General features: G+C 31.4%; 1 protein-coding gene across 12 annotated transcripts in view; it reads right to left on the bottom strand.

Annotated features, from left to right (window-relative positions):
* Window positions 1–17,163, bottom strand: part of LOC106457347 (inositol hexakisphosphate and diphosphoinositol-pentakisphosphate kinase-like) — a 211,293-nt gene that overhangs the window by 174,707 nt on the left and 19,423 nt on the right. For all 12 annotated transcript variants that reach the window (XM_022383235.1, XM_022383240.1, XM_022383244.1 and 9 more), the window contains 3 exons: window positions 14,251–14,424; window positions 13,274–13,419; window positions 4,401–4,486 (listed from right to left, as the gene is read on the bottom strand). In XM_022383235.1, coding sequence (XP_022238943.1) covers window positions 4,401–4,486; window positions 13,274–13,419; window positions 14,251–14,424 — 406 coding nt within the window. The remainder of the gene's footprint in view (window positions 1–4,400; window positions 4,487–13,273; window positions 13,420–14,250; window positions 14,425–17,163) is intronic.

Below are 17,163 nucleotides of genomic sequence, written 5' to 3'. Positions count from 1 at the left end.
TTGACAGCCCTTTTTGTCCTATCTGATGGACCTGGACGCTGCTCGGTTGTTTCCTTGCCGTGTTTCCTGAACTGCACTATGATTCTGTTGACTGTCGAAAGCGGGATTCCCAAATTCTGCGAAATTTGCTGCTGACTTATTCCACCATCTGCTTGACCAACTATCCTTTCTCTAACAAAATCTGACAATTCGAGAGAACCTTGAGTTCTGGGCATGTTGTAGCATATCCAGAAGTTGCTCTGGCTGAGCCAATCTTCTGATATGAACTTCATCGAAAACGTCTGGGCCATACTCGACCGGCAAGTCAAGAAACAACCAAAAACCAACTTCGAAGAGCAATCTACTCCAAGTTTTGAAGCAAGAGTGGGCAAAAATCCTACAATCTAAAATTGACGAGATGATTCTCACGATGCCCCAAAGTATCAACAAACTCCACGAAGCAAAAGGAAGATCTACTAGATATAAATTAAATTATAGATATATCAATTCTTGTGAATATGACTGAAAAATTTCATTTTTTCTGAAGAGGTGGTGTCTGTTTACTTATGACCATGCTGTGTATATATATATACACACACACACACACACATATGTAATGTATGGTAATGTAAACCTCATTGTACCTTAAAAAATACTGGAAACTACTGATTTATTGGTTACTGTGTAAAAATGGTAAAATAAGAAACAGGATGGTCATAAGCACTTTCACACCTATATCATCACTGTGTTTTGAGAGCCAGATTTTGAATAGACTCTGAAAGAAATGTCTGCTTATCGACCAGCATTCAAATGCCTACCAAGTTTATTGGATCAGTCCAGATTTCTACAAAGCCACAGCATAAGCATTTTATAATATTTTAGACAATTCTCATTGTAACCATTATACTGTCAACAAGATGTTAAAGCATACCCCACTGTGTTTTCAAAGCAGGAAAAATTCTAGGAGTTGTGCCACAAAATCTTGTTTGATATTGACAGTGTCAAAGTACTCAAAATATGGTAACACCTGAACAGGTGATTTATTGCTTTATATTCAGCAGGCTTCTGCTTCAGCTGCTAACAGTAGAATAAACATAGGAAATAGTTGTAAAATGATTAGAAGAAACTCTCAGAAGATTTACTTTGGAACTTCGTTGTCCATACTGAAAAAGACAGACAGTACAATTCATTTTGTTTCTTCTAGTTTCTAAGCCATCTGATAGCAATAAAATAACTACAGAAAATAAATGTGAAAAGATGTTAAGAGATTTAAGCTGTTTAGAATATACATTTGTGGTTTCCCGTTACTATTTGCAGTTATTCTAGAACAAAAAAAAAAGTAACTTAGATTTATTTCCTAATTTTTATGATGGTTACTTGGTCAGTCAAATCAACTAACACCATATAGTGATAATACTGATAAAATAACAGATTAAATATTAAGTCTTATTCAAAAAACTTTTGATAATTATCTAGAAGGATATAGAGATTATGCAAATGAAACTTGACCAATTTCAGATAAAGAAAAGTATTTCTAACCTTAAAATCAAAATTACTTTGCATGTTGGATAGTCAACATTCTGAAAGAAAAAAATTAATGAGCAAATCTTTAATAAAAAAATCTTAGTACTTAATTTAAAAACCTGATATTTTATGCATGAAAGCCTTTTAATGTTTACTAATAATTTTCAAGATTTTGTAAAGATAGGCATACATTATCAAAAATTATAGTACAATTACTCTCGTGCATACAAGCAAACTAGAATATAAAAATCTAGTCTCCAAATTTACTGCTTTTGTGATATATTAGAAAAATCGTCAAAACAACAAGCAAAGTCTTTCCTATCTTCTCCTGTATTTCAAAAATGTCAGTAGTTCTCTCTGACACTTGCTGTTGGATAATTTATAACCAATAGAAAGAGCAAATTGTTCTTTGGAAGATTTGTACGGAAGCTAGTTTGTGCTGAGGCTCATAATTAGTTACTTAGCCTTAGTTTATTTTTATGAAATTGTGTTTTTCTGCTATGAGCAGGAAAATGTATTTTTTTAACCTATTTATTGTTTAGTTAAAAAGCCAGTTAAATTACAGTTGTTATAGGATATTCTATTTTATTACCTAATATATGCTTTGTGTTCTGAAATACATATTTGATTGCTCTAACAAATTTTATTTCAAGAACTAACTAACTGAAAAATAGTGAAGCCTAACACAGTTATGGTTTGCACTCACAAAGACCACACTGGTCACGTACTATGCTCCTGCTGTTTACAACCCATAGCTAATAAATTTCAGCTGTGTTTATTCTTTTTGACAAAAGGATTAGTGCTCAAGTAGGTGTGAAGTACAAAAAAACTATAAATTTACAGAAAATAGATGTGAAAAGGTTAAAACTGTGAATATAAAAACTACATGAAACAAGGTAAATTATACATACAAAAGAAATAAAAAAAAAGTCTTGTTCAATTCTACTTCATATTTTCAACTTTTCATTTCACTGTACATTGATCACGATTTATTATTTTGCTATAGTTAAAGTTATGGTACATAAAAAACGGATAAAATAAAAAGTTTTACCAAAAACACTTTTGATATTCATTTAGGGGGTAATAGAGGTTAAATAAATGAAACATGAAAACTGTAAGATGAAAACAGGTATTTTAATTCTTAACATGAAAAATCACTCTGCACTCAGACACGTCAGAGTCAGACAAATCTTTAGTAAAATACCTTATTGAAAATTCTGATTTTTTTTTGTACAATAGACTTTTCTCATTTACTAAAAGCTTGCCAAATTTTGTGAATATATACATAGCAAATTCAGAATTGTAGCAAACATTACTTCTCTGATATGATGTCAATCCAGTGGAACAACTTGTGCATATAAAGTTAAAGATCAATTGTGTTGTCATTGGTTTGGTTTGTGAGACACCGTGGAATTCATAACACATTACATCTTCTTTAGTAAGATGAATGTTTCATGTTCACATACAATTTTTAAACTTTTTCAAACATACATGTTTCTAAATATCTATGTAGTTTTTATCACAAGGTCATCCCCTGGGGTGCACATGAATTTTCTCATGGGAAAGACTGTTGGATAGTAGACTTTGATGTTTTCCACTGATAGGTCAGGTGATACGTTGAGGTTATACCTTCCCTTATTTTGCTATTGAAATGACCATCAGTAACATAAATAATGGATGTGTATTGTGGATGATGGATGGTATTACAGAATCATACATAAAATGTTTACTTCTCTTACTCTGAAAAAAATCTAGAAAAGTTTAAGAAGTCCATCCAACAAGTTACAAGTCTTATGCCTGCAAAGCACTGACTGTCATTAAGAGCACTAGCTGATGTGTTATTTTTGTCAATGAATATTCATTTTCACTGTGGTTTGTTTTTCAAACTCATCCAAAGTCTGAAAAATTCAGATTAAACTATGTGCTACATCTACTGACATTTCCCAAGCTATTGTAGTACTACTTTTTAACTCTTTTCGTATAGGTTCAGTCAGTTTCACCGACCTTGTAATCACCAGGTAACCTGAAAGTATCCATAATATAACTCTTAGCATAGTAAAAGTATCTTCACAAAATTGGGCAAGCTTTTAGTAAATGTTACAAGTCTTTGTACATAAAAAATCAGATTTTTTAATTAAGTATCTTTACCAAAGATTTGTCCAAGAATATAAGGAGTCAGTGTTCAATAGCCTGAGTGCAAGGTGATTTTTCATGTAAAGATAAAAAAATACTTTTACTCACCTTACAGTTATCAGATTTTATTTGCATAATCTCTAAAACCTCCAAATTAATATCGAACGTTTTTTTTTCAGTAAAATTTAATATTATATTTATTATTTCTCCACCTTTGCTCTATGTGGATTTGGTCAATTTAACTGCCACAAAACAATTACAAAATAAATCTAAATTACCATCTTTCTTCTTTCTAGAATGATCACAGATTGTAATAGAAAACTACAATTCTTTATCCTGAACAGCTTAAAGCTTGTAACAGTCTACATCTGTTTCTATTTAATTTAAAATTTTTTACCACCCTTTGAACTATGTCTAACTAATAATCCTGTGATATAAGCTGTAAATCACTTGTTGAACGCATAGCTCAAGTTACCATATTTAATGACTTAGCACATAAACCACTCATAAGCATATCTTGTGGAGAAATTATTTTTCATAACCTTATCTAGTCTAAACCTAACAAGTTCCTAATTTTTACACTTTTGTTACTTTTATAATAATAAATAAAAATATACGTTAACAAAAAAGAAATTTAGAATAATTCCCTTAGCTACTCAATATGAACTCTGGAACAATAGCTTTCAATCTGTAGTCAAAACAACTAAAAATATGGTTGCATTAAACATCATTCAGTAAATCAAAATTTTGTCTTTTACACTCACCTGCTGAATTAGGAGAATCTCTATCAAGAACTGCAAACCTTGGTAACTCAATTCCTGCTTTAGCTATAATACTGTAAACCTTACGTCTGTGGAAAGAGGAAGATATAAAACAATGATATGTACACTTCCTCATAAAATGTTCTGCAAATCTCAAATTATTCTGACTATAAAATAATTATATCTAATGTATTTTGCAGAATAACCAAACTTGATTATTCTTATCTAATTAATCACAAGCACCACAAAATACATCATACCATGGTTTGCACAGCCTACTGAACAAATACCAGGACTTTTTACATAATCTGTCATTTTCAAGGATATTATTTACCAATTCTAAATGAATGTGAATTCCGCCAAAATTAAATAGCTAATATTTTATTATATTTTATACAAAATACACAAATAGCTATACAAAACATTCCAGCAATAACAGTAACACACAAGTTATTAAAAACAATATTCATTCAATCAAAACAAAAATACTATGAAGTAGTTATTAAAATAAATTATAAGTGATCATGCATTATTGAACAAAGCACTAATAAAAGACTTTTTTTTTATGATTTACAGTCTTCCAAGTATGCTTCAATTTTTCACAACTTAATTTTAATAACAAGTGTTAAAGTCTTGCATCTTTCTCCAAATACCGTGCTTTTGGCAGAGCTAAGTTCCCATAGCATGTAATTAAAACCAAATAATATTTATTGCACAAATTATTTCAACATGCTAAACAGACAAGTCAATTTGTACCTGATTGGTGGTTGAATATCCACTACAACATGTCACCATACCAACAAATATATCCATAACTGAGACTATTCTCATATTGTAGTGTGCATTATATCTGGTGGTTTTCCCATACAATTGCATTCCATTACTTTCAAACATGTTCTTCAGTTTACTATTTCAATTCTACCTGACAAAGAGCTTTTCAAAAAAACAGTTAACCTTTATAATTCAAAAATCCTGAACTAACTTTTCTAAGACTTTCGTTCATTTTAGATCTGAAAGAAAAAGTAGGAAGAACACAAAGAGACAAAACAATATATTAATAACATAAATCATAATACTGTATTTACAACCTGACTTTCCTTTCAAAAAGGAAGAATGTTCTAAAAACATTTAGTAACGGGGCCAAAATGACACTCAAGATATCTTGGCCTAGATCAATCACTGTATAAATAATGAGAGGCATAACCAGGTAAAGCTGTCTTCAACAGCAAATATTGACTATTTTATGCATGGAAGTTAGGGCTATGACACATACTCTATTATATTATTGCCATTTGAGCTTGCATTTCTCTCTCTCTCTCTTTTTACAATCAGATTTTAGGCAATATAACTAAGACTAGAAATTTTGTAATTCTTTTAGAAGTTTTTTGCTGAAGACAGAATTATGAAAACTCTAAAACAACCACCATGTTCTCAATTATGTTCACTTGCTGATGAAGTTACTGATCAATATTGCTAAGTCAGTGGTGTATTTCCCATTTTCTAGAGATTGCTTTTTGTAAAACTGAGATAAACACAATGAGTTTCTCAACAGTTTGAACAATATCAAAGCGTAAAGCAATCCAAATTAATAATGAAACATGCCAGGACCCTGACAAAAATATTTGGACATTTTGGTGACATGGAGAGCAATAGGTCAGTTTGAGGTGGTCAAACAGAACAAGCCTTTGCAGTACTGCTATAAGACTCATTTCCAGAGCACCAATAAAGATGGCCAGAGAGATAAACAGAGAATACCACTTTCAAATACCCCACAAAGTTATCGCTATTTGACAAGATTGGTCTTTATGCCAAATGACCAATGGTTAGCATTTTTTTTAACCAAATGCCATGAAATGGTGCATGTTCAATTGTGTCAAGAACATTTTGATTGGTAAAACAACATTAGACAGATGTCTTCTTCAAAGACAAATTCTAACCACAGCCACATATGAGACAAGTAGAAATTTGTTGCAGTTGGAATCAGATTCACCTCCATTTTTACAAAGGAAAGACATGCACATATAGTCTTGGCAGGGATAAATACTGGTGGCTACACTGACCTCTGTGCACTATGAGATGGCACTAAGAATGCTCTATGGTTATGGGGATACAGTCTTAATCAATTGTGTTGGTCAGAACTTTCTTCTAATGGATAATACACACACACACTCATGTTTAAGTGGTAAGAAATTTCCTGGAAAAAGATAGCTTGCAGTCTTATAACCAAGAATATTGCCATAAGTATGTGCAGTTTGTCAGAAGTTTCTTCTAATGACTAATATACACACACCCATGCTCAAACATTTAGAAATTTTTTGGAAGAATAGAATTGGCAGTCTCATAACCATTAGTGTTGCCATATGTATGTGGAGTTGGTCAGAACTTTCTTTTAATAAATAATACATACACATATGTTTAAGTTGTTAGAAATGTCCTGGGAGAAGACTGGCCAGAACACCCACAGGATATAAATCCAAATGAACATCTTTAGGATGCTCTAGAAAGATGCTTGGTAGTTTTTATTAAGCTCTAATTTAAAAAACTAGTCATGTGGTGCTTGTTTTGCATAAAAATAAATTTAGGTGTGTCTTTGACATTTGTTAAGAACATTAGTTGTGCCTTGTCAAAACTAGAATACAGAAAACTAATTATCCCTTAATTATTTTAAGCAATGTATAAACCTTCTCACCTAAAATTAAAAGAGTCTCTTAATATAAAAGACTAGCTTGTAATTAGTCTGCTAGTGAATGAAAGGAAGCAGAGAATATAGAAAAGAGGTCGGACAATCTAAAAAACATTCTAGATCCCCCTTAAAAATGACTGAAGCACAAGGGTCCAAAAAATTATTCTGACAGAAACCCAAGAGAAACCAGGAAGTCAATTTTTCATTCCTGAATGGTTTGATCCACATATGGAGCAACACTAAAGAGAGAGTTTCTATATGATTCAATGTTTCAGACTCAAAAACGACCAAAATATAATCTAGGAAGGTCTGATAAGAGAAGTGCAAGATCTAATACATTGGCTGAATCCCCAACTTGTGAATAAGAAACCATTAAAAGAATGAGAAGGGAACAATAAGGAAAAATGAAAACAAAGTAAATTAGTTCTGAGCTCCATATGTGAAGAGCAATGTAAAGATATGGTCAGTAAAAAAAACAGTAACAGATAAAAAACAGTGAGAGAGGTCTAAAGAAAAGGAACTTGCCACATCATAGCTTCCCAAAAATCTCACACGTAAAACAAGAGGATATTCATAGGAATAATTAGCTAGATTCCCATACTGAAATGATGATGGAGGGGCCGATGTAAAGAAATACATTTAAAAGATGTGCTCTTTTCTGAGACTACAGTGACAGAAAGAGAAAATACATGGAATCTATCTCCTACTTAGGGGGTGAAAGCAACACTAGATGAGTAACCATATCCATCTCCAGCAGGAATACTCTTCATCCAGTATTGGTGGTTCAGAAACTTTAATTCAAATAAATATCCTGCTCTTTATTAAAGTGTTGTAAATGTATGTGTAATGTGTAGGCTGCTCAACTCCCAGTGAGTTAGCTGGCCACAGAAGTGTGGCTAAGGCAATATGTCATACAGTATGTGAGAAATACGTAAAAGAAACTTCCAAAAATATTCAGATTCAGGGATAAATCATATCAGAGAACTCAAAATCCATTTGCCTGGTCACAACTAGAAATGGTCTGGTTCTTAGTACTGTCTTACTCAGTTCTTACTCAGTCCCATATCAATTGGATTATGTTGACCCAAAGCAGAATTCTCCATATAAACCTCTCCAGTAGCATGTTACTGGAAAAGAATGGGTTTTCCATACTCCACTGTAACAGATCAGGATGGAGGAATTCACATAGGGAAGAATACCAGAGAGGTATTATGGACTGAACAGGAATATTTTCATTTGCATAAGGTTACTCACTGAGAGACTGTGCAATGGGTTATTACAAATAAGGACAGCAGGAGCTATCTTGTTGTGGAGTGGTTTAGCCACTTCTGTTTTTTCCCCATACAGTATGGAACTAATAAAGTACAATACCGCCAAAGCAATTTGACAGAAAACATCATCTCAACAGTGGGCACTGAGTAGAGGCAGATGGGATTAACACTTTCTGTTATCCCCTTCTCAGTGCAGTGTTTTAGGCAAAGAAGTATTCACTGTAAGGAGTAAAAGTCAAACCTGTAATGTCAAGAAATTATTAACAACTCTCTTGGAACATTAAACGATGGGAACTGGAAAGAGATAAAGCCACAATGTGATGCAAGTATGTGACACAAAGGTGTCTTCTGTCATTCATATCTCCAACTGCAAAAATTTCAACCAGGGTATGTTGACAATCAGAGGCGAGAGTATAGGTGACATCAATGAGATGAAAAGTGTCACTTCCCATAGAGAAACAGGCACACAAGATGAGTTGCTTTACACATTCAGCCAAAGTGGAAGAAGATAAATTTCACAAAATAGAGGGTCCCATTGCAAAAAATGATGATTTTGATTGCCTTTAACTCTCTCACCACGAGGTTGGTCGAATTGACCACCTTAATAACCATTTTGTACTCCTTTTTGTTTCCATAATATAATTTTAAATATAGTACGTGTGTCTTCACAAAATTTGGCAGACTTTCAATAAACATTACAAGTATTTTGTACACAAAAAATCAGATTATTTAATAAAATATTTTTACAAGATTTGTCCGTGAATGTATTGAGTCTTTTTTTCTTCTACTCTAAGTGCAATGTGATTTTCATGTTAAGATTAAAAATATTCTTTTCATCTCAAACATCTCAAATTTCATTTGCGTAATCTCTAAAACCTCTTAATTCTATCGCCCATGGTACCCTTTACTGAGCATGACACAAGGTTTTAGTGTCTTACATTCAAAATTTTATTATACTACTTTTTGTTTATGTTATACCAATAAGAATAGCATAATCCATATTCTAATAGTATACAAGTTTTAATTCCTTAATTCTACAAGGCAATATTTAAAAAAATTCTGAATTTCCACTAGTGGGATCCACATTACACATTTTCTCTCAATATGTTATCATCCCTATTTTATCCATCATCTCTCAAAAATATATGAAATTAAACGTAAATTACTCTCCATAAAATCATTATTGCTCAGACAAACCATAATTTTTATAGTCTTCAATTTGTTTTGGCTACAGAGTTTTCTAATAGAAAACCAGACCCCTCTTGCCACACCCACATGTCACATCCTCTTTTTCACAGTTCATTGATAGTTCTCTCTTACATGTCATTGTATATTACCTATAACCAATAGAAAGTCAAGGTTTTCACCTATCAAATGACGTATTGTATAACATTGTGTTTTGAACAGATAACCGTCAATGTCACTCGGAGTAGCAATTTTGTTCCCGTGGGAAAGTTAACGACTAGCTTGGATGAATTTCAAATGGCTCTTGCTGCATAGTTAGAAAGCCAGGAAAATTTTGAATTTGTCTACTTTTTGCATGTTATTAGTCTATATTGTTTGGTGCATTATTTAATCAAATAAAAATTATTAAATGCATTACTATCATTAGTATATAATAATTAGGGTTCACTCTCTTAGACAATCAATGGCAAGAAAAAAGAAGATTGGTTAAGTATTTTATTTCTTGTTTTTCATGTTTATTCTTTATGTGTAATTATAAAGTAAGTAAAATGTCAAAATAGGGATCCTTTTAGGTTAGTTAAGATTAGATTAGATTAGCTAAAATAAATAATATTATAAGAAAAATTATTCAAGAAGCATGCATGCGCACAGCTCGTGGGTAATTCGATAGCGTAACGTGAGCTGCACATTCCCCGAGTGAATTACAACTTCTAATAGCGCAGATAGTAATTAGACATGGTTCAAAGGGCAATAAAACAATAAAATTTAATTATAAATATGATGGATAAACAAATTTAGTTTCATGTTACAATTTGAAGTCATTCTAGAAAGAAAAAAGGTTAATTTAGATTTATTTCAATTTTTTTTGGTGGTTACAAGGTTGGTCGAATTGACCAATCCCATTTTGAGATAGGGTAGAGAAAATAACAGATAAACTATAAAGTTTAATTTAAAAAAAAAACGTTTGAAATGCATTTAGAAAGTTTTTGGGTCACAGAAAGGAAATTTGAGATTTTTTGAGATGAGGAAAAGTATTTTTAATTTTAACGTGAACATTATTTTGCACACAGACTATTCAAAACAAATACCCAATATATTCATGAACAAATCTTTATTTTATTTTATAAAAATACTTCACTAAGAAATAGGAGTTTTTGTGTGTGAAAGACTTCTAATATTAACTGAAAGACTGCCAAATTTCGTGAAGATGTACCCACCATATTGAGTTATAAGTATTAAATCTATAAAGACTTCAAATGAGTACAAAAAAGTCATGTGGTTGGTCAAATTGACTGAGCCCATATTGAAAGTGTTAAATAAATTTCAAACTTTTTCTTTTCAGTAAAACTATATATTTTATCTGTTATTTACTCTACTTTAACTCTATACAAGGTTGGTCAATTTGACTGACTTGGTAACTACCAAAATAAAATTGAAATAAATCTAAATTACCATTTTTTTTTCTTTCTAGAATAACTTCAAATTCTAACATAAAACTACATTTGTTTATCCTAAATAGCTTTAAACTTTTAACAGTATAAATCTCTTAGTACTTAAATTTTATTATTTTATTGCCCTATGAACCATGCCTAACTAATATTCACAACAGTATAAGTTGTAAACCACTTGGTGGATGTGCAGCTCACATTATGCTGTCAAATTACCTTATGCACAAGCTGCTCATTACATGCTTGTGAATGTACCAAGTGAAAAATTATTATTATTATTCTTTATTTTACCTTATCTAACCTAAAAAGTTTCCAATTTTTACATTTTAGTTATATTTATAATAGTATATATAGAATAAACATGAAAAACAAAAAAATAAAGTACTTAGCTGAGTTTTTTAAGCCTTAGGCTGTTTATGACACTTAACCCTACTTTCTTTTTTATACTAATGGTATTACTGTACTAAATCATTTTTTACTGAATTAAATAAGGCACCAAAGAACACAGAATAATCACATGCAAAAAACAGACAATGTCGTAGAACTATCACAATTTTTCTATCTTTCTAACTGTGTGACAAGAGCTGTTAAAAATTCAGCTATGCTTGTCAATGTGTTTCCCATGGGAATAAAGTTTGAACTAAAAGCATGATTGAGAATTTTCTGTACAGAAAACAATATCATATAATACATTACTTGATAGATTAAAACTTTGGCTCTCTATTGATGATAAATAATATAGTATTAAACATCAGAGAGAACTACTGGAAATTTCTGAAAGAGAGGATGTGACAGGTGGGTGGGGCAAGAGTGGTCTGGTTTTCTGTTTGATGGTTCTGTAACCAAATAAAACTGAAGGCTATAAGAATTATACTTTGCCTGAGCAATGACAACATTATAATAACTAATTTACATTAAATTTTGTACTTCTTGGACCAATGATAAATAAATTAGAGAAAAGGGAATGCCTATAGAGAATGTCATAATTCTCATACTCCGGAAAATCAGGATATTTTTTAACATTGCTATATAAAATTAAGAACTTAAAACTTATATACTATTAAAATTTGGATTATTAGCTACATCTTTATGCCAAAGTTATTTGTATATCATGATAAGAAAGTAGTTTAACTCTCTCAACACAAGCTTGGTCAATTTGACTGACCATGTAACCTCTTGATAGGTGAAGAGATGGAAGAAGAGAAAAAAGAGAAGTCAGTGGATCTGTCAGAGTGTAAACTTAAAGAAATGCAATTGGGCATGTCCCACAGAATTAAGGGGCGAGAGAGAGGATAGAGTCCACAAAAGAGACAGAACATCTCACACAGAAAGGGAATGAGATATGAGAACTTTAATAGCTAAGAAGTTCCATGTTTTGGAGATGTAAAGGAGAAAACTGAGTTTGTCTAGCAAACAACTTGAGAGAGTCCCCATATGAATGAGATAGTAAGTAGGGGTCAATAATGACTTTGAGAACTTTTAATAGTCAATCTAAATGAGCAGATTCTCAAAGTAGAGTGAAGTCACAGCAGAGGATGCTTGCCAGGCAAAGAGAAGCCAATCACAAATGAAGTAATGGAAGTGTAGACCCAAAAAGTGTATCTTCCATGTAAAAGCCATCAGAACACGGTTGAAAACATACAGGGCTGTAGGTAACCCAAATGGAAGGGCCTGAATTAAAAATACTGACTGTCGTGAATGAAACACAGGAAACAACTGGCAGCCGAAACTTGTGATTTACACAAAGTGCTAGAAAGGAATACTGCACAAGGAGGTTGTATATCACTCCTATTGGTAGAGAGTATAGTCTATTCTTTATTGGATCATATACTAGGACACTACATGTTATTACGTGGAAGGGTGGAAGGTGAGTACTATTATCTAAATGTCAAATTAATGATAATAATAATACTCATAGTATTTTTAACATTGTAACCAATTATACTAATGAAACTATCTATAAAGAAGAATGACATATTCAACAAATTACTATGAATACCTTTAATTGTAGCAATTTCATCTAAATTACCACTTGATATATTAGTAGATATTTTTACAGTTCAAGTATAACCTCAGTTGATATTTTGACTTGATATTTTAGAAAGAAAATCTTTACAATTTTAAAGACATTGTCAAAAATTTCAGAACATCCAAGTGAAACTATGGTAATACACTGATAATTATGAAAGAATGTATAAAATATAGAACTTTTAGAATTAAGTGAATTTTTCATAAATATTACTGTCAAGAGAACTAACGATCATAATCTTTTTTTTTTCTTCAACTCACCTATCTTGGATATCAAACTGCATGTACAAGTCATTGATGATGAAAGGGTTTCTCAATTTCACATAATCTATTACTTTGGAAAGAGGAAAACCCTTTGAATGAAAGGAAATTAAGCAATCACAAAGTGGCCATTTTTCTATTGGTTCCTGCAGATAAAAACATACTTTAATAATTCTCCCAAAACATTTCATCAACATTTGAAATTATTCAATGAAAAATCTTTCAAAAAAGAAACTAAATAAAAACAGATTTAAAAATTAACATTTTTGGTTGGGTTACATGATAAAATAATACCAAAATGACAAGTGTTTCTTTTTGTTTTTTTTTTTGTTAGTAACCACAGAGCTATATATTGAGCTACCTCTGCTCTGCCCACCACAGGTATCAAAACCCAAGTTTTAGCACTGTAAGCCCTCAGACTTACCAATGAGCCATTGTGAGGGGTGAGGGGACAAACAACTGAAAATTGTTGGTGTGTTTTATCTAAATATACAACAAATTCAATCCCCCTGTTTTTTACCTAGTACTTTCGAATTGTATCCAAAACATTTGAAATATGTATCACTGCATAAGTATAAGCTTTTACATCACAATCAAAATTTTGAATATTACACTCTTGAGCAGCTATGTACAGATATTTGAACTGCTCATATTTTACCAAAAGAATATTAGATTTAACATACACAAATATATGAACAAATATAATCTACAATTATCCTGCATTTCATTTGAACCTATACTGAATTGTATATCAATGCATAAAAATAACCTCACATACAATGTAACAACTATCTTCCACCTTTGGAAGTATAAAACACTCCCAACTACAAATGATGGATTAAGCTTGTTAAAATTGTTCTAAATGAAACAGTACATTCTGTCTAAAACTTCCAAATAAAATGGGTTTTCTGTTAATATACCTGATCAAGAACTGGGTATAATCTTACAAAATTAAAATTAACACATGCAAAACATACATTTATAATAATTTCTTCGGGAAATATTACTGTACGGATGTATTCAAACTCTTCCAAACGAGTTAGTATCTCCCCCATTGGTCTGGAGTACGACTTCTTAGCCATGGCACAAATTCCCACAATGACTTGTTTTCCTTCACTAAAATCATCGTAGTCAACAAAATCTTCCACATCCTAATTGTATAAAATAGAATTATATGAATATTAATTGAGGTATGGACAACTTATCCACTTCTTTTATTCTCACAAAAGCTATATAGCTTATTTACTGTATAACTCCATGTTTCAGGTCTTATTGTACTTCAATATAAGATATCAACAATGCTAAAATATGAATAATAAAATAATCTGTTGCCTGGCTTAGTTAAAATAACTTTTATTTTGAAGATAAAAGTCACAAAAAAGAAACATTTTGTAAACAAGCCCACATATATTATGCTTAGCATCCACCTGAAGCACAGATTATGTCAGGTCAAAAAATAAATAAACAAAATTGATAATATTTATTAAAAATGTTCACAGAAATTAATAAAAATATACATTTTAATGTATTATTAAACTATTCACAATATGACAGGATAACATACTGTCATTAGCCCATAAACATTAAACATGATACAAAATGTTTGGGATTGTTTTACAGCCAATTGAATTTTGTGTAGAATGTTATTATCATTCCCTCTAAACTTTTAAGTACATTGTTATCACAAACAGTAAGCAAACAGATTAGTATACATTCAATCTACAAATCCACAGAAAAGTTGCTCATTAAATTGTGTATCCAAACAGTGTTAGTATGTCATGTTATGTAAATTGTGAACACAACATATATATATATATATCATGATTTGTTATAACAGACAGTGTGAACAACCAAATTCTTTCACTACAAGAGTATTTATTTGCTGGGAAAATGCACATTGATCGCATGTTAATGTTATATGTAAATGTTACTATTTCAGAAGTAAAACTAAATCAGTGATGGTATCTGCAACATTGATACCAGCATTTCATTTCATGCTTTTTCTTGTACATATATGTTGACACTTAACAGAAATGTCACACAGATGCATATATAAAAACCAATGATACACCTTGTTATGATAAATCCTAATTTAAACAGTCACTACCTATTATAGCTAGAGCCAGGCAATTTAATCAATTACCTTTGACATTGATGAATCCTATGCATACTAATCAATTAATCAAAATTAAAATTAAACTGATAAAAATAAGTGTTTGTTTTTTATTATTACAATTTTATATTATTCCAAGAATCAATTAATCAATATTACTATTAAATCAACTGTCATGAAAATAACAAACTAATCAAAATTACAGTTTCTAATTATTACTAGTTTTTATATTATTGCAACTATTCAAGCAAGTAATCAAAATATTACTATTATGTTTGTATGTTATTAAGCAGTAAATAATGGGTTATCTGTATTCCGTCCAATTTTAGCCTTAAAGTTCTTATGGCAAGGCTACTTGCTACCATCACTAATTTTGAACTGACAATTGTAGAGAAGGCAACCAGCTGCCAACATTTTGTATTTATTTAATTATTTATCATTTGGAGCTGTTTACTAGAGGGAATGCAACTATGTGGCAGCACCTGCCACCAACTTTTTGTTTTTTGGAGGGGAGGGGGAATTATGTGCTATGGTTTGAGGATCAGTGTACTAATTGATAGCAAATATTACTAATTACCCAGCTCTAATTATAACAGGTAATTTAACCCCTTCCACATCAGGCTTTTTTTTGGAAATGAGCTAAAATAAGTTAGGTTATATATTTCTCTTTTTCACAGCTTATACTTATACGATGAAACTTAAGCTTTTTCATATTCCATTATTATATTTCTGCACTAAATATACTCAATAAATAAATGTTAAATATTTGGATTTGATTAACTGCTAAGTCTACATATTTGATCTAAACCATAAAATTATTTCAGAACTACAATCACTTGGGCTATCTCAGCCGATAGGGAAAACTTTAACCAGTTCAATACAAACTTTCACCTTTTATAGATAACCTAAATATGGCACATAACATAGAGAAATCTACAAAGTACTGACCTCCATACATTTAGGAGGGTGCAGCTTTACTATTGTTGGATATTTAAATCTGAATTCTGTCAATATTGATTTTTGTATATCTACCTAATAACCAACCAAATTTCAGCAAACACAGAGAGGGTCAAGCTGGAGGAAATTAATGATATTTGTACATTTACTTAGAGGGGGATATCTTTTGAGGGGGGGATTTGTCTTTATACATATATTAGAACCTGTTTAGTTTACAGAAGCTGCTAATGAGGTTAGTATGTTGGACTATGGCTGAAGACACTTTTTATCAGTCCCAAGTATAAGAAATTTAGACACAGTTTGCAATGTCTATCTTGTTAATATTTTTCATAATTACCTAAAATGAAGTGATGGGAACTGACCATTAAATTGGAATGAGAGTTTGGGTAGATGAAATATTAACTTTAGGATACAATTGATTTTCTTTTGTTCAATATTGAAATCTTTTTTTTTTAAATCTTTTTTGTCATTTAAAAAAGTTTCTTTTTCTTTGATCCCTTCTGTGATTTGCCCAAAATAACTTGGGTGCCCTCCATGTTTAAAAAAATATTTGTCCAAGTTAATTCAGGCAAACCATTTCTCAGAGTATTTTTAATCACTTGCCCATGAGAATCTGATGAGAAGTAACTCTAAACAAATTTCTTCTGATCTATATTAGATTTATTCTGAATTACATACCATAAACACTGCCCTACGCTGGACTGAATGGTATTGTCTGTTTTGTGCAGGGTGCCTCCATGGTTGACTGCCCCAGAAGCTTGGTACTTGTAAGTGGTAAGGGCTCCATCCTCCACTTGAAGAAGGGGGGGGGTAAGGGGTA

This window comes from Limulus polyphemus, unplaced genomic scaffold (genome assembly GCF_000517525.1).
Source record: "Limulus polyphemus unplaced genomic scaffold, Limulus_polyphemus-2.1.2 Scaffold320, whole genome shotgun sequence".
Classification (NCBI taxonomy): domain Eukaryota; kingdom Metazoa; phylum Arthropoda; class Merostomata; order Xiphosura; family Limulidae; genus Limulus; species Limulus polyphemus.
Note: the sequence above shows the minus strand (reverse complement) of the source record. Positions and strands in the feature narration are given on the sequence as shown.